The sequence below is a fragment of the Ascaphus truei genome, chromosome 11 (assembly GCF_040206685.1).
Source record: "Ascaphus truei isolate aAscTru1 chromosome 11, aAscTru1.hap1, whole genome shotgun sequence".
NCBI classification, from domain to species: domain Eukaryota; kingdom Metazoa; phylum Chordata; class Amphibia; order Anura; family Ascaphidae; genus Ascaphus; species Ascaphus truei.
In genome coordinates, this window is record NC_134493.1 from 43,743,288 (window position 1) to 43,767,373 (window position 24,086).

The 24,086-nt window shown below is 41.9% G+C and overlaps 1 protein-coding gene across 1 annotated transcript; it reads right to left on the reverse strand.

The window, feature by feature from the left end:
- Positions 1–3,062: 3,062 nt before the first annotated feature.
- Positions 3,063–22,353, reverse strand: LOC142463342 (cytochrome P450 3A24-like). Its single transcript, XM_075565969.1, has 13 exons — positions 21,715–22,353; positions 19,296–19,389; positions 18,029–18,081; positions 17,219–17,318; positions 15,929–16,042; positions 14,564–14,652; positions 10,221–10,369; positions 9,925–10,049; positions 9,099–9,180; positions 8,169–8,329; positions 7,252–7,478; positions 6,730–6,892; positions 3,063–3,860 (listed from the first exon to the last, which is right to left on the reverse strand). The coding sequence occupies exons 1-13, from the start codon at positions 21,783–21,785 to the stop codon at positions 3,765–3,767; spliced, it is 1,524 nt and encodes a 507-aa protein (XP_075422084.1). The 5' UTR covers positions 21,786–22,353; the 3' UTR covers positions 3,063–3,764.
- Positions 22,354–24,086: the final 1,733 nt, after the last annotated feature.

Below are 24,086 nucleotides of genomic sequence, written 5' to 3' on the forward strand. Positions count from 1 at the left end.
GGCAATCCAAGCAAAACTTTAAGGGATATTTGTTTTAATATATGCAGCCTTTGATTACCTTTATTTTAAACAAATTATCTATTCTAAGCTGGTTTTCCCATGATTGATCAGCAATGATCCTGCTCCCAGGGTTCACGAAATCTGCCTTTTCATTTCAATCAATCCTTCAATCAGTGTAACTCAGCAGCTACAATGTATCCTGATTTTACGAAGGTAACATTATTGTTACAGTCTGCAGCACAAACTGCTGGGAATATTGGCAACAAATGATCACAAATAGGAAATTTGCTGGGGAGGTGTGATAAAACCTGCTATAGAAATCAAAGGGTGATCAGTATATTAAAACTCATTAAAATTGGCATTACAAGTTGAATTAAATAATAATAATAATAATAATAATAATGTATCAAACAGAATAGACCCAAGAGGGATCAAAAGATTCCCCAGAAAATTGCACTCAGTGCTAGGACAAATTATCATCAGACTGCATGGACCATTGCAGTCTGATATAACCATTGCAGTCTGATATAACCATTGCAATGGTCTGATATCATTTGTCCTAGCACTGCGTGCAATTATGTGGGAATCTTTTGAACCTTCTTGGGTGTATTCTGTCGGGTAAATACTCACCTCCTTGCACCTGCTACATTTAAACTACCAGGACGATACCTAGGGTGAGCGCTCTTATGTATCTGTTTCTTACTAATAATGTAGTAAGTATTATCTAATACGTCAGGACCGATTTATTTAAAATAAAAATAAAACATGTATTGTATTGTATGTCTTTATTTATATACCACCAAAAGTGTACTCAGCGCTTCATAAAGAATACAGTACAGGGAATTATAATTATACAATAAGTGCAGCAAAATCAGACAATAGGAATGGAAATCCCTGCCCCGACGAGCTTACAATCTAAGAGGTTTAATGGGAAACTTACAGGGACAGTAGGTGAGGGAGTAAGGGCTGTAGATGGCAGTGCTTGGTCAAGATGGGTGGTAGGAGTGACCGAGTGTGGGACAATAGCCATGAGTGCAGGCTATTGGGATACTTGATTTGTGGGGTGAGATTTAAGGCTGGTCAGTATTAAATGAAAAGGTTAACACTATTTACAGGGGAAGAGATGGCAGGGAGGCATGAATGAGATCAGGTGTGTGTGTCTGGCTTCAGGCTATGGGGGAGATCCCCAGCAGTGGGAAGGAGTAGATAGAGGGTGTGAATAGAGGATTTGTGTGGGTGTTTTTATTGAGGGTAAAGAAGTTGTTGGGAGAGAGGTGTATAAATAATGGTGCAGTGGGGAGTGGGGATGTTGGGGAGAACAGAGACATTCACAAAGGAGTGAGAAAACAGTAAACAGAAAAAGCAATAGGGAGGGCATAGTGAGATGCAGGAGGAGAGACTTCACAGGTAATGGAGGATAAAAGTGAACAAATAATCACAGATGTTAAAAGTGAATGTCTCACAGCGGCAACGTTGTAATGCAGAGTCCAGATCTTCCTCCAGTCTTTACCTCCAATTTCAACTCCAAAATGAACTCTTGTAGACACTTTAGATATGACACTTAAGATGTGACTCTTTTGATGTTACACAGCCGTGTGGCTCACAGCCAAGTTACAGTGACGTAAGTACCATAATCACATGCATTTGACTAACACTTAAGGGAGGAGTTTGCCTAATCAACTCAGACATACCAAATAGTTAATTAGATTATCAATTCTCTCTCAATTTATCGGTGAAGCCGTGGGAGGGAGATTCAGCTGCAGTTGCATATTACTTTGAGCAGAGATGTATCCGGGTTACCTCGCAGAGACCCAAACGCCCTCTTTTATCTCATCCTGATCCCTCCACTTCTCTACATTGTTCCAATTGATTTTGTGTGGTACTTCCTGCTGTGTAGTGGTCACGTTCCATGTGAGACAGCCTTGTTTTGTGGCTGAATTAGTGGTTGTCACTGGTTTCCATCCTATTTAGATTTGAAAACTAATACTAAATAAAACATACAATAAGCTCTCTACCTAATATAAAAATGGTGAAATGCTAACTACCACTGAATGAGTGATAAAGTGATATTAAGATTGAGCGCACAGTGAATTGCAAAGTGACTAAACTACTAAAATAACAATCAATAAGTGTTAGTGTGATACAAAGCCTAATTATTCATAATTGGAAAAAATAGGACGGCGGCCGAAGACCAATACAAGAAATCTATCCAATGGCCTGAAAAACTGATATAAAAATAAGAGAAGGCAAAGTCCTTGGTGCAACTGGGGGTATAAATACCCCTCCAGAACAGGAGTTGTAATCCGTCCAGGTACAAAGTCCTGAGATACAAGATACATGCATCAGACAATTGGCCCCTGACAGCGAGGGGCAGTTACTGAGCAACCTGGCTACCTCGGGCCCCCAAGGTGGAGCTCCCTTATACATCCGATTGCTGATTGGCTCGCAAAGAGGGCGGAAATATCGTATCCTGAGGAGATCAAGTGTATCTAAGGACTTTGTACCTGGACGGATTACAACACCTGTGCGGGAGTGGCCTTTATACCCCTAGTTGCGCCAAGGACTTTGCGTTCTCCTATTTAGATTTGAGTTTGATACTTCATCCTACCCAAATACTGTACATGGATCTCCCATAATGTAAATTGTTCAAAGGAAGGTGCACTCAGGTAAGTCTCTCCTTCCATCTGAAAAGCTAATGGGGGAAACAATACACCATTTATCTATATCTTCAGATTAAAACTGTTGTAACATTTACAACTAAAAACGAGAGAACATGATCAACCGTTCAGTTCTCCGGGACGTCACACCAAAAGCAGACAGCACTCTTCCCAGTGGTGATTACATTATACACACATTTATCCTTCTAGCAGAAAACATGAAAAAGTCCCATTTTACAATCCCCTCCGTTCCCATTTTCCCCCCTAATTTTTGGACACTCTGCCTCCTTGTTCCTCCCGTCTCGTGTAAAGACGCCAGCTGCCGGTTTAGGTGCCAGGGCACCACTTAGCAAATATGGCCCGATGTCTTTATCCTTCAAAATCCTTTTCTGTCTGATTTTCTTGTGTGCAAAACTCATTTTTGGGACGGTCTATTATATGAATTCTATGCGTACTGTATGTGTGTGGCAGCTTCTGCAATACTTTACTCTCTTGATATATTATGAAATGAGATATTTATAATCATTTAATGGCAAAACCTTGCGAATGCAATATGACATGTTTTTTTGTGACATTTGATTAAATCCCTGTTATACCATGGGCGTTTTGTGTGGTTCCTCTTTTCTCTCGCATTGGAGGAGTGGAAAACCTCCCCGGAGAGAAGCACACGTCCGGGACTCGCTTCTATTTCAGAATTGGAACTTTTTTATCACCACAGATAAGATCACCATTTCATTAATATCTTTTTCAAAGGACTTTATATATGTTTTTTGGCTGTTGAGCACTGTCACTGATTTATTATATGATATTGATATTCACTGTTTTTCCCTGGATAATTGTTATCTCTTAGTTGTGTTTTTTACACTGTTTTTCACACCATTTTTAGTACATACCATCACTTTTGTAGCCACACTGCTTTCATTTTAAAGAACTATTACATATGAACTTCTTCCTAGAAAGCATTTCTTTTTGCACCATTCCATTGCATTGTAAAGATTTACACGCTCATTCTCCCATATTTCCCATTATTCTCAGCACAAATGATCAGGAATGTCCACAATGGAGAATCCGCTTCATGTTTCGTTGTTTTCGTTGTTTCCTACAGATTTATTCCTCCGTGTCCTGGGCTGTTCTAGGGACTAGATTCAAAATGATCGGCCTCTTGGACTTCAGGAATCCCAGGGAGTCAATTTCCAGAGGGATCTGCACAAGAACATCACATAGCGGCGTAAATAAGAGTGATCTACAGGGCCTTAAACAGGTCAACATGGTGTACAGGCATACCCCGCATTAACGTACGCAATGGGACCGGAGCATGTATGTAAAGCGAAAATGTACTTAAAGTGAATCACTACCTTTTCCCACTTATCGATTCATGAACTGTACTGCAATCGTTTATATACGTGCATAACTGATGTAAATAACGCATTTGTAACAGGCTCTATAGTCTCCCTGCTTGCGCACAGTTTTGGTACAGGTAGGGAGCCGGTATTGCTGTTCATGACGTGATGACAGGCGCATGCGTGAGCTGCCGTTTGCCTATTGGGCGATATGTACTTACTCGCGAGTGTACTTAAAGTGAGTGTACTTAAAGCGGGGTATGCCTGTATATGTGTGTGTGCATATATGTGTGCATACTGTATGTGTGCGTATGTATGTATATATGTGTGGGTATATATATATATATATATATATATATAAATATATATATATATATATATATATATATATATATATATATATATATATAATAAAACAAACAGTATTAGCGCAAATAAATATACATTCAATAATTGAGTGCACTCACATGTATGAGCTTAGGTATATAAATACAAATGGTAGAAATGACTAGGGCGATAACTCGCATGCAATTCAATAAAAATCAGTATATAAAGTGTATCAAATTATTAAAAAGTAGTAAATGTATAATACTACCTTCCTGAGGACCCCTAAGGGTGACTCAACCTTGAGGCCACTTGTGGGGTGTCAAATTGCTGCTGCTCACCCAATTGGATCTAATCTTGATCCTTAGGGATAGTGCACACAAAAGAAATGGGGAGCACTGGTTAAACAGCTGGTTCAAACACCAACAGCCACAAACTAACAAACACAAGGATAGCCGCTTGTGGCATAATGATGGAACAATGCTAAGGAAGATAAAAGTATGAATATAATAAATACTCACACGGCCATGCGCGAGAACACCGGTAAGTACTGGTTTCTTTGGGGTCCTTATCCCAATATTCTCCCCAGTGGACTGTGGACAGTTTTGATGTGGTCTGTGTGTGCTCACACCCTCGCGGTCGTTTCACTGACGTTTCAGCTTCCTCAGGCTCAGTAATCAAGTGTGCAGGATCCTCAGAGGTTTAAATACCCCCTTACTAATTGTAACAGTCTTTGAAATAATCAGTCCTAATGATATCATTGGTGCTGTAGTAAATCTTAACACCTGTCATAGCAATCTGTTCTACATTCATACTAAGCATGGTATTATAAAAGCTTGTGTTCCTCTGCTGGGCGGCTGCGAAAGCGCGAGGGAGTGAGCACATACAGGCAACATCACAGCTGTCCACAGTCCACTGGGGAGAATATTGGGATAAGGACCCCAAAGAAACCAGTACTACTTACCTGTGTACTCGCGCATGGCCGTGTGAGAATTTATTATATTCATACTTTTATCTTCCTTAGCATTGTTCCATCATTATGCCACAAGCGGCTATCCTTGTGTTTGTTAGTTTGTGGCTGTTGGTGTTTTAGGCTGCGCATATAGTGCCTTGCGACGGCGACGCGACAGCGACGCTGCTCCGAAACAAATACATTGACTCTGTCGCAAGCGCTTGTAGTAAGCGCGACGGCGACGGAGCGGCCCAAAATTTTTAAGCCGGGTAAATTTGATTTTTTTAGAGACAGTCGCCACATGAGACTGTCTCTAAACCAATCAAATTGAGCGGTCCGCCCCTTTTAGTGATGTCACTGGCCTTGTTGCTAGCGACGTCGCTTCAAATGATAACTTTCGCTGGTGGCGACGGGTGATGTCATCGGTTGTGTCGCCAGTACTATAAGCGCGGCCTAAACCAGCGCTCCCCATATAAATACAAATGCAATACTGTGTCAGTGCTAACGTTAATTAAAATATGTGCATCACCTATGGAGATCTCTCTCTCTAACAAATACTGGCTATATTGGCGAGTGCACGCGTCATCGTAATAAAATATATGTATACCTTACTCGAAATCCAGACAAAGAACGAGGCAGCACATCGCAAGTATGTATAAAAAAAGTAATATAACGGAACAGCCCTGATGAAGGTCCTGTTTTGGGGATTGAAATGTTGGTTTATACTGTGATACATTATTTTTTTTATACATAGCTGCGATGTGTAGCCTTCTTCTTTCCCTGGATCTCGAGTTTGGGTAAGATATAGATATATTTCTACCCATCTGTACTGTGTATATATATAGAAATACATACAGACGAGTAGAAAGCAGGCACACCAGGTCTTGTAGTTGTAGACGATACAACGTACCCTCTTGAGAAAGGGTGCATAGCGGGCCAAACCGTTGATTTATTTGAATAAACTATTTGTACCTTCTACTACAAGACCTGGTATGCCTTTCTTCTACGCATCTGTATTACTATTTGTGTTTGCAGTCAGCACCCAGGCAGATAAAGGCTTTTGAAGTGGAGTGCCACTATACCTACCTGCTCACATACATACAAACATACATACATACATACATACAGTAGCTTCTTTTGTTCAAGCTCTGACACACATACTCTTGCCAAGGTCACCTGTCTGACCTTCTGCCAGCACACTCTGCCCTTTAACCCACACTAGGGTCTAATAGAAAATCCTGTTCTTGCTAGAGCGGCCCATGTAGGGTATTAGTGGGGGTAGGTGGTCTGCCTTGGTATTATTGAAATGTCCTTTTTCTTGTATAGAACTGTTGGTGTTTGCGATGGTAGAATAATGATTACTAGAATCATGCAATGCTGAAAACCACTTTATCACCGGGAACTTCACATGAATGTCTACTTTAAGAATTTGTATGGGTAATGTCCGTAGTCTCACCGGAGTCTCCTTGCAAGGCCGGAAGGTGAAGTTCTGCACCAGGACAGTGATGGCCACTTTCATGTTCAGGAGAGCGAATCTCATCCCGATGCAGTTCCTGGGTCCAGCTCCGAAGGGCAGGAAGGTGTACGGTTCCTGGGCCTCTCTGTTCTCTTTACTGAACCTGGGAATATGGAGAGAAAGTGAATCTAAACTGTGCGGTTACGGCTGGTCTTAAAAAATGAAACTCCCCAAATCCTGAGTCTGTATTCCAAGATGTTCTGCACACTCATTAAATGCCATTCTGCACATTCCATGCCAAATATACAGAATTCTATATAAAGAAAAATGAATGCTAAAATAAAGTATAGTATGGATAGAGAGTGCTCAGCTCCAGTTCTCAAACACTCCCCAACAGGACAGGTTTTCAGGATATCCTTGCTCAGCACAGTTGGCTCAATCAGAGGCTCAGTCTTCGATTCTAAGAACAGATTCAATTCACCAGGACTTAAAACCCAATAACTTCCTCATGGTTTATGGTACCTTTCGGGTTGGAATTCTTCCGGTTCTGGCCAGAACTCGGGGTTCCGATGCAGAACAAAGGCTGGGATCATGGTCACGACACCACCCGGGATGGTTAGTCCGTTTATCTCGGTTGTGCGTTTGCAAACTCTCTCAATTCTTCCAGCTGCTGGAAAGAGTCTCAAAGTCTCGTTAATCGCCATATCGAGATATTCCATCTGCGTCAGAGCATCGTAGGTTGGAGGAGCCTGCGGAGAAATAATCGCAGAATCCTTATTAGGCTCTGCCCTGCTCTGTGTATGATCAGCCTGTATTAAACGCAGTTTGAAGCTTGGCCTACACTGCATTTTAGGAAGAATCTCCCCCCTTGTAATGCACCTGTTATATTTCTTTTTGACTCCATGTGCAGTCAGAATCTATCGGAACGGGACATTTGGTTGCGTGGTTAGGGTAAGGGCTTAGGGTAAGGCTTAGGGGAAGGGTTTAGGGTAAGCGGGTATGGGTTTAGGGTAAGGGGTTAAAGTTTTTAGGGCAAGGGGTAGCATTAGTATTAGGGGTTAAGTTAAGGGGGTTTTAGGGTAAGGGCTAAAGTTAGGGATTTACCATGGTGGCAAAACGCCCGGTGGCCGAGTGTCCCTGCAGCGAGGTCACTTGCGGCTAAATGCCAGCTGTCATATGTCTTAGACCTGAATCTATTCTAGAAATGTAAGAAAAAATCTTATGGTGTCAAATCCTTGTCATTTTCTTACTATTCAGAATTTTCTGCCACTGCTTTAGGATACAGTTGTTCTGACCCACTGGCAGGGTGATATCGTGATATCTAGATAAGGTTGAAAAAAGACATACTGTATGTCCATCATGTTCAACCCATGTTAAATTCCGAGACTTCCTATTCACATACCCTGCTGAACACCCAGGCATCCCCGCTGCTCTCTGACCTTATTGGGTAGCAATGTATTTATCTCATCCTGCAGCTTCCTCTGGACATCAGGGTGGGTTGCCAGGTTGTATGCCAAGAACATGAGTGTAGTGCTGGTCGTCTCGAATCCGGCCAGAATAAAGATGAGCGCCTGAGCCGTAATCTCAGTGTCCGTCAGTTCTGCAGGAGAATGAAGGCAGGAAGTGTGTCTGGGAATCCTATTCACCCATAATTCCACTGTGCTTGTATTAGTTATATTTCCCAACAACAAAGCCCTTCTTCATGAAATGTGGAGGAAGCAACTTTATTGATGTTATTATTCATCACTTTCATTTATGGTGCCCACTATGGCTTCATTCACGAACCATCACTGGCAGCTTTTAGTGTTTAGTGACTCACTAAACTCACTATTGTCTTGCTAAATCAGCGAGCTCATGGGTCCCGGAAACAAGTTATGAACAGATGCTCATTTATTCCCATGTGGAATGAAAGATATCGAGTCCCTGTTATTAATACAATGTAACCGGATCTTCAGATTGGAATGACAAAAGTTAGGAGTAAGTGGCCCTGGCCAGGGCGTTGGTTGGTTATTGTGACGTTAGTAGTTCCAAATTGTGCAGAACTTGTTGTGATGTTCACACTAAGCGTCTCAGCGAGGGATCTGGCCTTACATGGCTTTTGCTTCTGTTACCAGTGTTTGAAGTCCCTTGACAGTACCTTGGCATGTTTTGGTAACAGCTTGAATTAACCAAACGTCCTCTCCAATGGGAGGCTCCTTTCTACCCTCAATCTTTTAATCTGTAGAGCAGAACATTGAAATACTAATTTCAGTGTATTTTCTTTTTCTGCGGCACAGTTTGTGCTCTCCGAGATTTAACATGTGTTGGCCCCGCCTTCTTTTGCACAATTGACAGAAGCAGCAGCCAATCAAATATCTGCATTTGATTACCTTTATAGCCATGCTTTTCCTCCTCTGAATCATTTTCATTGGTCTGAGAATCAATCATGAGCTGCAGAAAATCCACTCGCTCCTGAAGGAGGGAAGGGGAGTGATGGATGTGCACAGTGTGGAATGAAAGGATACACTCAGGGGTCACCGATCCAGATTAGGTATGGAGCATGGGCAGAATAAAGGTGAAGTCCCACTTATCACAGTGAAGTCCTATCACACCTAACACAGGGGCCCGCTAAGTATTACACCGGGTTCTCTGAACAGCGTAAGGGGGGTGATTGTCGCTCTTGTCTGGTCCACCTCAGTGGAAGGTTAATGAGATGTCTGGAATCCCAGACCACGTTTTAGGGTCAGGATTAAAAAAGTGGCACAGATTAAGACCAAAATGTTCACCTTAAATTTACAAACATTGTCACGGCAATCTTTACCAAAAAACAAAAAAATACTTAATTCTCCCATCTAATTAAGAGATCATCCAGTTTTAACTAGTCCTACGTGGCTTTGAATCTTTGGCCAAATGAAATATAGTTACATAGTTACATAGATGAGGTTGAAAGAAGACATACGTCCATCAAGTTCAACCTATGCTAAATTTAGACGACATATACTTTATCCTATATTTGTATTACAGTATTTTGATCCAGAGGAAGGCAAACAAAACTCCCAGTAACACAGTAACACATTATCCAATGCTCTCTGATAAGGGGGAAAAAAATTCCTTCCTGACTCCAAATAATGGCAATTAAATGATCTTTAATATCGCAGATGAAAAGCTCAATAACACGTGTTTTGTGAGTGTAATGAACATACGGCTACAGCTTACCTGAATGCCTTTCTGCCTAGTGTTTCTGAAACGTTTTATGGCGTCCGTGAAAAACTGAATAACACTCTTTGAGAAGAAACAAAAATTCATTTTTTCCAAAGCAGGGATGATGCATGGAAACAGCACTGGGAAGGAAGAGGGAAAGAATTTAATATTCACCCGCAAACCCGTCACGATTTAGAATCTGAAATAACAGCCGGTGTTGAAAATGACTTCAGAGTAACACGAGAATATCGAAAGACAGGATCCACATGTGGAAATTTTGGCAAGGAGACGATGACGTGGCAGAAACTCACCCGTCAATATGATCAGAGGACTTAAAATGTTGAAGTCAAATAGCTTCCTGCCGTTGATGACGAAGGGATCATTGGGGTTGTTTATGGAATCGACATTCACACTGAACGAGGTACCTAGGACAGCGTCCATGCTGTATGCTGAGAAGATACTGAAGAGACAAAAGGCCAATATTGGAGTCAGGAAAGAATATATTTTTGCCCTTATGACATATCACTGATAAGATATTTCACAGAGGTTTTTGTTTGCCTTACTCTGGATCAATATACTGTAAGTACGGATATAGGATAAAGTATCTGTCATCTAAAGTTAGACTAGGTTGAACTTGATGGGCGTATGTCTCTTTTAAACCTCATCTACTATGTAACTATGTAACTGTAACCTCATCTACTATGTAATTATGTAACTGTAACCTCATCTACTATATAACTATGTAACGGTAACCTCGTCTACTATGTAACTATGTAACTGTAACCTCATCTACTATGTAATTGTAACCTCATCTACTATGTAACTATGTAACAATGTAAGAACTAACAAATAATCTTGCCCTGTTTGTTGTCAGTATATCACATCACTATAAAAACATTCACTTTATCTTTTCCTCTCAGAATCCTCCTCCCCCCCCCCCCAATCCCACCCAAAATGATTGTAAAACTTTGCATTTGGTTTGGAAATACAGTATTGGGATATATATATATATATCTCTGTGACAAAATGCGTAGGGCGTGGTCTGACTTAAGCCGTCATTTGCCCATGAACTTTGGTACTATCGGATGTGAGACGCTGGTTCCTGTGTCTCCCGCGATTCTGCTACCGGCACAGAGATTTTCTAGTTGCTGGTTCCCGGAGGGACTCCTTTCACTGAACACCCAATAGGAGGGGCTCTATTTCCGGCTATCCGGTTACACGAAGGAGGGTCACAGGAGGACGCTGCTGCCTCGAGCCAGACGGAGAGGACTAAGAGGACCGCGTTGCTGGCACATGAGAGCCAATCTTATAAATGCTTTATTTTGCAGTACTCTTGTGAGTGGGCATTTGTTTGATTTTATGTTCCTTTAATATATATTTTATTACGTTAATGCACTAGGTGTGCGCCTATTTTTTTCTTCTTTTTCACAGATTTGGAAACGGGCTGCAACTACCTAGATGCAATTGACATTGGAACAAGACTTTGTTTTTTCAAAGTTTTTTTTTTTCATTAATTTTTTAAGATTTTTTATTCAGTATATTTTCACATATTTTTTATATTTTTCATTTTTTCATCCTTATTAAATAGTATTGTGTTTAATTAATTAGTTAATATTTTACTTGTATCCCTTTTGAGATCACAGGTTCTTATCATTGTGTATTAGCCATCATCACACCGCCCCACTAGACACATTCATGGTTAGGTTAAATAGTTATTCAATTTAATAGCTTTGGTTCAGGTTATATTAGAGGCGCTACTTCATTGTCTTTTGTTTTTCATTGCCTTTTATCTCAAGCTCACATTACATGAACAACCCTAATGTGAGCTTGAGATAAAAGGTGGCACTGTGTGCTCATTTTCATGTCATTTCCCAGAATCCCTTGCTGCAGTGGAAGTGCTGTGTGCTTGGCAATAATGGTGAAAGACAGAGTTGCAGACCTGTCTAAAACATGCAAATGAATATACAGGCATATTTACAGTTGCTATATGCTATACTGTGGAGGTTTTTGTCACTTTTTTTACCCACCATAACATATATATATATAATCAAAAAATAAATAGATGATACCGTTCTGTGGCTAACGAAATGCTTTTATTTGTGCGAGCTTTCGAGATACACTGATCTCTTCTTCCGGCGATGTTACAATGAATGAAGCAAGCAAAAGCTATACTATAAACAGTGTCTATTGGAATGTTATCTGTGCTGGTCCTTCCCCGGTGTGGATGTGTTTTATGGCTGGAGGTGTCAAAAGGTTCCTGAAAGCAAGTGATGAAAGAGTGTGTATGTGTATCAGTGTGAATTAACATGAATGGAGAGCCCACAGTGTATACAGTGCTTTACAAAAGGTGTGTGTGGAGTGGGAGCGGATATAAATGGTGTGGGTGGGTGAGGAAATGTGAGAGTTAGTAGCATAACTAAAAGTGTGTGTGGATACTATGTGGTCTATATTGGTGTATATTGATGGAAAAACAAGGAGTATAAGTATGTGTGAGAGACAGCTGTGTGTGCATACATATAGCACAGTATGTACAGACATGGCCTATAGCGCTCATGGGAAGAGAGTTCACTTGTGTCAGTAATGTCTCATAAAATTTCGATCTCTGTTTAGGCCACTGCTAAGTGTCCCAAACAGTTGCATAAATTTGTATTCATGCAACCATCTCTCTTTCGGTGTTTTAAGATTACCTTTGAGTATGGCAACCCTCAGATCGTTCATCTTATGGCCAGAGTCAGAGAAATGTTCGCCAACAGGACTGTCTCTTGTTCCGCGTGTGATGCTGTGGCGGTGCAGGTTCATTCTCTTGTTTAGCCCCTGCCCTGTCTCACCTATATAGTAGCAGCCCCCTGGGCATTTCATGCACATGATGAGGTACACGACATTGCTGGAGGAACAGGTGAACCTTCCTCTGATTTTGTATTCCCGATTCCTGTGTGGTATTTGTATTGTGTCCGCTGTGTAGAGCATTGCGCAGGTTTTGCATCTTGTGTCCTGGCATGGTTTTGTCCCGCATTCAGTTGTACTGCTGAATACTTTACTCCTCACCATAATATTCTTGAGATTATGGGGTTGTCTGTATGATAATAAGGGTGCTTCAGGGAAGACCTGTTGCAGTCTTGTATCTTCCTGGAGGATGGGTTGTAGTTTCCTGGCGATCTTGCGTAGGGCTCCTAGGTGTGGGTTATATGTGACCACCAAACGTACCCTGTCGCTTGTCTCCTTCTGTTTGTATTTAAGGAGATCAATTCTTGGTATTCTTGTGGCTTTGTGAATTTGCTGGTCTACAATTCTGTGGTTGTATCCACGGTTTATAAAGTCTGATCTCAAGGCTTTAATCCGCTGGTCTCTGTCTGCTGTGTCGGAGCATATCCGGTTGTATCGTATGGCTTGACTGTAGATGGTTGCATGTTTGGTGTGTGTCGGGTGGAAGCTGTTGTCCCTCAAATAGCTGGCTCTGTCTGTAGGTTTGTGGTATACAGAAGTCTGTAGTTGGTTGTTCTTTATAGTAATGGTGGTTTCTAGGAAATGTACTTCATCCGGAGAATGGGTGAGTTTGAGGTTGATGGTCGGGTGGAACGTATTGAAGTTGTCATAGAACTGTAGGAGGTCCTGTTCGCCAGAGGTCCAAATCAGGAGGATGTCATCGATGTAGCGAAGGTATGTAAGGGGTATCAAGTGACAGGTGGAAAGAAAGTCACTTTCCAGTTTTGCGCAGAACAGATTGGCATACTGTGGCGCCATCCGAGTACCCATAGCGGTCCCGGTTGTCTGGAGGTATGTGCCATTTCCAAATGTGAAGTAGTTATGGGTCAGAATAAATTCGATGCATTTAGTCACTGTCTCTGTGAGTGGCTCCTGCGGTCCCAGAAAGTATCTGCAGGCTGAAATCCCATCCTCATGGGGGATGTTTGTATAAAGTGACTCTACATCCATAGTTGCTAGTAGTGTTCCTGTTGGGAGTGGGCCAATGGCATTCAGTTTGTTTAGCAGGTCGGTGGTATCCTGGATATAGCTGGGTGTGTTCCTGACAAGTGGTTTAAGAATGCCCTCCACCCAGCCAGAAATATTCTCGGTAAGTGTGCCAGATCCAGAGATAATAGGACGCCCATGGTTACCCTCTTTGTAAATTTTAGGGAGCATGTAGAATGTACCAGGTTTTGGGTTAGCTCCATTTATATCCGCTCCCACTCCACACACACCTTTTGTAAAGCACTGTATATACTGTGGGCTCTCCATTCATGTTAATTCACACTGATACACATACATACTCTTTCATCACTTGCTTTCAGGAACCTTTTGACACCTCCAGCCTTAAAACACATCCACACCGGGTGAAGGACCAGCACAGATAACATTCCAATAGACACTGTTTATAGTATAGCTTTTGCTTGCTTCATTCATTGTAACATCGCCGGAAAGAAGAGATCAGTGTATCTCGAAAGCTCGCACAAATAAAAGCATTTCGTTAGCCACAGAACTGTATCATCTATTTATTTTTTGATTATTGAAGCTTGGCTAACACGGTACTGATACATATATATATATATATATATATATATATATATATATATATATATATATATATATATATATATGCTGTGAGACCTTCCCAAGGCAAGATTCACTGTATCATTCTTACTCGCTATATACTTACTCCTTCATAACGATTGTCTCTTTGTTATTTACTTTCTTCGTGACATTCTGCATTAAAAGGTCTCCATAGTGCTTCATCAAAGGGAACATCTGAAATACAGCATGGGAGAGGATCGATGCTTCCTGTTACCAGTAAAATAAAGAATACACCACAGAGTATTGTGGGTGTGAGTCTATTTTGCCCGTAACCCAAGATTTTGAAAGCAGGTTAGTTAAACATTTAGATCAGGGGGGCCAACTCTAGTCCTCAAGGGCCACCAACAGGTCACTCTAAAATCAGGGGTGGCCAACTCCAGTCCTCATGGGCCTCCTACAGTTCAGTTGTTCAGGATATCCCTGCTTCAGTACATCCGAAGACTGAGCCACTAATTGAGCCACCTGTGCTGAAGCAGGGATATCCTGAACAACTGACCTGTAGGTGGCCCAAGAGGACTGGAGTTGGCCTCCCCTGATTTTAGAGTTTTCTTATTTTCATACATTTCATCATACACTGACTTCTTGTTGTGTATATACATGTATATTGTGATGTACCTGGTAAAAGAGAAGAAACACAGCCCATCGTAACCATTAAAACAAGTCTCTCATTTTACAGGCTACTTTTGCACTAAAAGAGACCCCGTTGGGAGTATTTTGGATACACACTTGGTCGTATTGTCAATACAACGTTTATTCAATTGTTAGAACGGCGCCATTTAAAATGGTATTTTCAATAGCGCAAACACAGAACTGTCAGTAAGAACCCGTGGCCACTTCGTTCACCAGATCTTTCTTCGTGCCATTGTTATCTTTGGGGGTACTTGAAAAGTTACGTTTACTAGAACAAGTCACATACGCTGGATAAGCTGAAAGGAAACACAACGTTTGAGATCCGTTGCTAAACTTCAGAGAGTAGTTCAATGTTCAAAGCATGATGAACAGGGCTTAAAAGTGTATAGAAGTACATGGAGAACATTTCCAGCATGTGTTATAAATTGATAAATAAAAAACAAATACAAAATGAATAAAAATGATAATACTTTTATTCAATTATTGTTTTTGTACTGAATGTTGCCTATATGTAAATACACCACTTATTGATGATGATCCGTGCCTCTTTTAGTGTGGACCCCTGTATAACACAGCGTTTCACAGATATTAGAACACAGGTAACTAAAGGCAATAAGTGCATGAAAAATACAAATGCACAATAGCAAAAGGAATCGCTGTCCCGGAGGGCTTCCAATCTTAGCAGTATGTTGGTTATTAGGGCCTTTGTACAGAGACCGAACATTTCTTTTTCACTTGCTCTCGCTCACTCCTTCGCTCCTCTAGGATATGTCCAGGAGACGCGTGTTTGCATATCTGTAATGGGAAATATATTTATTACCTGCTTGAGTTTGCCGCTGGTGAAGGCGGGGGAGAGAACCGTGCGGATCCTCTTCCACTGATCGTCCTCAGCAACAGTGAGGGCAGATTCCAGGGGCCCGTTCAGACCGAAACTCTGAGAGCGCAGAGGAGGGGTGTCAATTATAAGTTCAATATCTTCACTTTTATGCTTTAACATGAAACCACAGTCATGTACACCCTGAAACCGAACCATGATTATTTCTGAATATATAACACATCCTGCTATTAATCGGTGTTGGTTCCTCATTGAAGAAAGGGGGCAGTAATGTGCAGGAACGCTCAACTCCAGTCCTCAAGCCCCCCAACAGGTCAGGTTTTCAGGATTCCCAGCTTCAGCACAGATGGCTCAATCAGAGCCTCAGTCTTCGATTGAGCCACCTGTGCTGAAGCAGGGACTGATTGGAGCTACATGCGCTGAAGCAGGGATATCCTGAAAACCTGAGCCTGACGTTATTTTTCGAGGTTAACACATATACACAAAGCTAATAGAGAGAGAAGGAGAGAGAGGAGAGAGAAAAGAATGGCGAGGGAGAGGAGAGAGAGGGGGGACAGAAAGAGAGGAGAGAGAGACAGCAGGAGATATAGAGAGAAGAGGGGAGAGGAGAGAGAAAAGAATGGTGAGTGAGAGGAGCGACAGAAAGAGAGGCAGGAGAGAGGGGAGAGAAAGAGGAGGGAGAGAAAGAGAAGAAGGAGAGAGGGAGGGTAGAGAAAGAGAAGAGAGAAAGAGGAGAGAGAGGAGGGAGGAAAGAGAAGGGAGAAAGAGGAGAGAGAGGAGGGATAAAAGAACAGTGGGGGAGAGGGGAGATTGAGGAGGGAGAGCCAGAGACTGCAGGTGAGAGAGAAAGAAGGAGAGAAGAGTCTATTTGAGTAAAGAACCCATTGACTTATTCTGTATACTTCTATCCCAAACTCTCTCTCTCCTATTTCAGGGTCTGGATGGGAGTGACGCTGTTTAGGAATGACTTAAATATTAAGTCTTTGCATTAACCTTAAAAGCCTTCAGTGGATACTCAATGTTAGGGTACCACCACCTTTGCATGTCATTATAACTAACGGGCGCCATAGTGAACACAATGCTCGTCGTGAGAAAACATGGCTCCATGTTACATTATTGTCCGTTGAAGATCTGCGGTAAGGCTTAACATGACGTTACGTCACGTAACGGAGATTTTGGATCTGTGCCGTAATGCTGGAAGGTCCTTGGAACTTTAACCGATTTGATTCTGAAATAAAAAATGAAAACAGAAATCCAGCCTGGGGTGGGACGTACCCTTCTGTTAGTGAAGAGGGTGAAGCATTCTTTCACTAGAATAGCTTTAATGATTACAGGATCCATTATGGCGAGTACCGGCTTCCGTCCATCATAAATCCTGGGGGAAAACCAAAGTTCTCCTTATTTAGACACAGAATATACACCACTCCTCCCTCTAGACATGTCCCGGGGGCCCCAGCTCAGGGAGGGGCCCGAAGGGAGTCGGGACCCTCCCTCCGGACTTTTGATGACCCCCCCCCAAGCGATTACAGGCACCCCGTGTGCTTCCCCACAGCAATGAAACGGATTGCCGGGGAGAGAGTGGGGTTTCTGTAACAGAGCCGCCCTCCGCCATGACGTTGCGGCATCAGGTGACGCTGTGTCATTGTGGCAACCGCCCGACATGTGATACAGCAACGTCACGGCGTAGTTACGCCACTGATTATGACCACTACCCCTTTTCCCCTCTCTGGCTCCTGAAGTTCCTCCCTGTTAATTTGATTACTCTGTGGTTTGGAACAATTCCTGTCGGCTGATTTCAGGTAGACAAGGAGCTCATACTATTCCTTTGACTTGTATTGGGATTACTGTAAATACATCTTTATTAGTTAAAAGTAAAATTAATTGTGAATACCAGATAATTACTAGAGAGGCCCCTCAGCCCCCACCATCCCCCCTCTCTCCCCCAGGCCACCCCCTCTCCCTTCTCACCCCCCCCCCTCTCACACCCAAGCCCCCTACCCCCTTCTCCCCCCAATCCCCCCTCTCTCCCCCAGGTCCCTCCCCCCTCTCCCTTCCAAGAAGATGGGAAATGAGACTAGAACTCACCCCCAAAGATTTCCATATTTCTTGAAACATTCCATGTCAAATTCAAATAGGCCCTGCGAAACAGGTCAAATGAAGTTAAGTATATATATAAATATCTCTATTTATATAACACCATCCATGCACACAGCACGTCACAGCAGTAACACACGTGACATAATAATATAACACATAATGGGAATAAGCTCTTCAGACAAACAATTGGAAAAAGTCCTTATCCCGAAGAGCTTACAATCTAAGTGGTGCGTAGGAAGAGCTTACAGAGACAGTAGGAGCAGTGGCGCAGGTAGACATGCGCGGGCCCCCGGGCAAAACAATTTTAGGGCCCCATTAATATTAATACAGACTGCAATTTTTGATCTCCCTCCCCCATCCTCTCTCTCTCTCATCTCTCCTCATCATCATCCCTCATCAACTCTCCCCCTCCTCATCATCTCTCCTACCAATACATAATAAAAAATACAACCCCCTCCCCAATACATAATAAAAGCACACCCCCCCTCCCCAATACATAATAAAAATACACCCCTCCCCAATACATAATAAATACACCCCCCCTCCCCAATACATAATAAAAATACAACCCCTCCCAATACAAAATAAAAATACAACCCCCTCCCCAATACATAATAAAAATGCACCCCATCCCCAATACATAATAAAATATACCCCCCTCCCCAATACATAATAAAAATACACCCCCTCCCCAATACATAATAAAATACACTCCTCCCAAATACATAATAAATACACACACCCCTCCCCAATACATAATAAAAATACACCTCCTCCCCAATACATAATAAAAATACACCTCCTCCCCAATACATAATAAAAATACACCTCCCTCCCCAATACATAATAAAATACACCCCCCCCACCCCCGCCCCAATACATAATAAAAATACAGGGGACAAAAAAAACAGGACTGTCCCGGCTAAACCGGGACATCTGGTCACCCTAGATAGCCTCAAAAGTGAGGAGGAGAATTTTGTAATACAATACACATCATAACCATTATCAAATATTTACATTTCTCCAGGTAGATAATAAATACTGATTGTGTAGTGTAGATTACAGCTGTATTGTTTTAGGTGTCATTATTACTATTAACAGTAGTTCTTAATACAGTATACATAACCCAAACACATCATTCATTATTTGGTAATAGGCATTGTTATTCCTCATGGCTAATTATTTTCAGGACACACACAGAGTGACAGGAACATAATGTGCCCGTGAGCAGGGCGAGGAGGTGTCTCATACTCACTTTCCTATTTTCAAGAAAGGTCCCAATAAAAGGCAGGGGCCGGGGGCCAGGGATCCCATACTTTTTAAAGAACCCATATGGCCAGATCCCGTAACTGAGGAGGAAACAGAAGATAAACAAGCGTTACAAGCAGAAAATGTGCATGGTCAGAGAAAGAAAACTGACATAGAAAAGACACAGACGACATGCTGCTCACTCGTACAGAATTCATTCTCCTCTTCCTGGTGTTATATTTACGTGGACAGTCTTATAACAGCTAATAACAGATACTCTGCTGCCTCTGGAAATCGTGTCAGATAACCTCATGAATGCTGCTGAGCGGAGTTATTATTTCTTGATTTAACAGATATATTGTGTGTTCAGTCTCCCACAGAGGAAAGATTTCAGAGCTTAGACATACAAGACTATGCATGAAAATAAGAAATGAAGCTCAAACTGTTAGAGCAAACATAGTGATAATAATGTCCTAATCCCTGTGTTACTGGCTGTTACCGATATGATACAATATAGTGCTAATAATGTCCTAATCTGTGTGTTACTGGCTGTTACTGATATGATACAGTATAGTGCTAATAATGTCCTAATCTGTGTGTTACTGGCTGTTACTGATATAATCCAATATAGTGCTAATGATATCCTAATCCCTGTGTTACTGGCTGTTACCGATATAATCCAATAATTTGTTACAGTCAGACAGATGAGGACAAGGTGTGAGATGAGCAGACAATGCAAACTGGAATAATATATATATATATATATATATATATATATATATATATATATATATATATATATATATATTTGTGTCAGGTGCAGGTGTAATATTGTAATGCAATGCATCTTGTGGTTTCCTTCTACAAAGGCTGGTTAATATAGAATGCAGTGTGATATCACTGAGCCCACAGGAAACCCGCATATCTGTTCATTATCGCTAGTATTGTTGGATTCTGCCCTTTAAAAAAATGAAGTGAAACCGAACAGCCAGAGTGTCCGAATTGTTCAGATATAGTTTAAAGTTCAATTTCTACCCAAAATATGAAACCGACATTTTTTGGGTGGAGGGGCGGGGGCACATAAGGTAACAGTTGTTAATGACAAATTGTAACATGCAGTGTAGAAGCTGCATTGCCTGTAGGGTGCCATGCGGCTTCTCCAAAAATACTGGACACAATAGTGAAAGGTGCGACGCGCTCGACACACACGCTGGAGAGAAACACAAGCTCGAGACACACACACCTCTCTCTCCACTCGCTGCTCCATGCTGTTTGCTCCTCTCATTGGTCCCACCCCCAGGCTCCTGACAACTTCTCCTGATTGGCTGCGTTACCCAGCAGCAGCCAATCAGGATGGAGGAAGCTGCCCAGCCCCCTAACAACAGCCCTGCTCTCACCCTGCTCAGGGAAATCCCGCTGCCCCCCAAGCCGGTCAGGTCACTATGTCCAGAGAGGTAATACCGGTATACACATACACACCCAGAGAGGTAATACCGGTATACACATACACACCCAGAGAAGTAATACCGGTATACACATACACGCCCAGAGAGGTAATACCGATATACACATACACACCCAGAGAGGTAATACCAGTATACACATACACGTCCAGAGAAGTAATACCGGTATACACATACACGCCCAGAGAGGTAATACCGGTATACACATACATTCCCAGAGAGGTAATACCGGTATACACATACACGCCCAGAGAGGTAATACCGGTATACACATACACGCCCAGAGAGGTAATACCAGTTTACACATACATGTCCAGAGAGGTAATACCGGTATACACATACACACCCAGAGAGGTAATACCGGTATACACATACACGCCCAGAGAGGTAATACCGGTATACACATACACGCCCAGAGAGGTAATACCGGTATACACATACACGCCCAGAGGTAATACCGGTATACACATACACGCCCAGAGAGGTAATACCGGTATACACATACACGCCCAGAGAGGTAATACCGGTATACACATACACGCCCAGAGAGGTAATACCGGTATACACATACACGCCCAGAGAGGTAATACCGGTATACACATACACGCCCAGAGAGGTAATACCGGTATACACATACACGCCCAGAGAAGTAATACTGGTATACACATACATGTCCAGAGAGTTAATACTGGTATACACATACTGTACATGTCCAGTATTACCTCTCATTTTGTACTGGATGGAGTGTCCAAATACAGGACAGTTCGGTTCAATACTGGACACATGGCAACCCAATGCCTTCTCTATATAACATTCTAATTCCAGCATTGATTTCTTATATAAAAGTCTTTTTTTTTTTACCTAAACGTTATTCTATAGCTCTGTGCTTGCTGTTTTTAATTAACGTATACATACATTAGACTTTGAATAGATTAAGAACAAGTACACATCACACATACTTACAGAGATAGAAGTGTCAGGAATAAGATTAGCAGAGTCCATGTTTCCATAGAGAAGTTTGGGAGGAGATTCATCTTTCTGCTTCCAGAGCTCTCACTCTGCTACCTCTGCGTCTCCTGTGTATTTTACTCTGCGTCTCCTGTGTATTTTACTCTGCGTCTCCTGTGTATTTCTCTCTGCGCCCCCTGTGTATTTCTCTCTGCGCCTCCTGTGTATTTCTTTCTGCGCCTCCTGTGTATTTCTCTCTGCGCCTCCTGTGTATTTCTCTCTGCGCCTCCTGTGTATTTCTCTCTGCGCCTCCTGTGTATTTCTCTCTGCGCCTCCTGTGTATTTCTCTCTGCGTCTCCTGTGTATTTCTCTCTGCGCCTCCTGTGTATTTCTCTCTGCGCCTCCTGTGTATTTCTCTCTGCGCCTCCTGTGTATTTCTCTCTGCGTCTCCTGTGTATTTCTCTCTGCGCCTCCTGTGTATTTCTCTCTGCGCCTCCTGTGTATTTCTCTCTGCGCCTCCTGTGTATTTCTCTCTGCGCCTCCTGTGTATTTCTCTCTGCGTCTCCTGTTTATTTCTCTCTGCGCCTCCTGTGTAATTTCTCTCTGCGCCTCCTGTGTATTTCTCTCTGCGTCTCCTGAGTGTTTGTGTTGGAGATTTCCTGCTCTTGCTATGTTGTAACTCTCTGGGCTGGACTTTAGCTGGGTGTGTGCACAGGGGAAAGAGCAGGAGATACAGTGTAGTTCAGGGAGCCTACTCAAGGGTGGCACTTGAGGACTGGAGTCTGGAGTTGGCATGAAACACGTGCAGTCCTACATAGCAACAAATAGTGAGGCTGCAATGAAGGAAAACACACAGCCATACCCCTTCTGTTTCATTTGTAATGATTATTATCCTGAGTATGTTTATTATCTCTAAATTACAAAGTAACTGAAAAGCACAAGAACAAATATCACACAGTAACCAGTACACATGCCTCTCATGCTGAGGGACTGGTAGCAGTTCAATTATAGGAACTTTGACATGTTACATATAGTTACATAGTTACATAGTTACATAGTAGATGAGGTTGAAAAAAGATGTATGTCCATCAAGTTCAACCTATGCTAAATTTAGACAACAAATACTTTATTCTATATCTACTGTATACTTACATATTGATCCAGAGGAAGGCAAACAAAAAACCCCAGAGTCATATCATCCAATGGGGAAAAATAAATTCCTTCCTGACTTCAAGAATTGGCAATCGGATTACTCCCTGGATCAACATCCTTTCCATGTATACTTATTTGGTATATCCCTGTATACCTTTCCTATCTAAAAAGATGTGCAACCTTTTTTTGAACAAATCTATTGTATCTGCCATCACAGTCTCCATGGGTAATGAATTCCACATTTTAACTGCCCTTACTGTAAATAACCCTTTCCTTTGTTGCTGGTGAAATCTCCTCTCCTCCAACCTTAAGGGATGGTCCGAGTCCTTTGTACTGCCCGTGGGATGAATAGTTATTTTGAAAGCTCCTTGTATTGTCCCCGAATATATTTGTATATAGTTATCATATCCCCTCCTAGACGCCTCTTTTCTAATGGAAATAAATCTAATTTAGCTAGCCTCGCCTCACTTTAGATTGTCCATCCCCTTTATTAATTTGGTAGCTCTTCTCTGCACTCTCTCTAGTTCCATAATGTCTTTTCTTAGGATTGGTGCCCAAAATTGTACTCCATATTCATGGTGTGGTCTTACTAATGCTTTGTAAAGGGGCATAATTATGTTTACTTCCCTTCCATTCATTGCCCGTTTGATGCAAGATAAGATCTTGTTTGCCTTTACAGCTACTGCATGACTTTGGGCACTATTGCTAAGCCTTGTCTATAAGCACTCCTAAATCCTTCTCCATCAAGGATTCCCCCAATTTATCCCCATTTAATTTGTAAGTCGCCTTTTTATTCTTGCATCCCAAATGCACTCCACTCACGACTTTAGCCCAACCTGAAAAAGTTCCATTTATGACAACCCTCTGTTGTCTGTCTTTTAACCAGTTTTCAATCCAGGTGCATATATTATTACTGAGTCCAATTTTCTTTATTTTGTACACCAACCTCTTGTGTGAAACCGTATCAAAAGCCTATGCAAAATCTAAATCGACCACATCAACTGCATTACCCTGGTCTAAATTCTTACTTACCTCCTCAAAGAAACAAATAATGTTAGTTTGGCAAGATCTATCCTTCATAAATCCATGCTGACTATTACTAATAATTTTGTTTTCCATTAGGTATTCCTGAATATTATCCCGTATTAAACCTTCAAGTAGTTTCCCCACTATTGAAGTCAGGCTTACAGGTCTGTAATTTCCTGGTTGTGATCTAGCTCCCTTTTTAAATATAG

Coding starts and splice junctions, on each gene's coding strand:
- LOC142463342 (XM_075565969.1), bottom strand. CDS start 21,785: ATGAATCTCCTCCCAAACTTCTCTATGGAAACATGGACTCTGCTAATC. Junction 16,043..17,218: donor CCCTCTTCACTAACAGAAGG/GTACGTCCCACC, acceptor CTGCGCTCTCAG/AGTTTCGGTCTGAACGGGCC. Junction 6,893..7,251: donor GAAGAATTCCAACCCGAAAG/GTACCATAAACC, acceptor CCATATTCCCAG/GTTCAGTAAAGAGAACAGAG.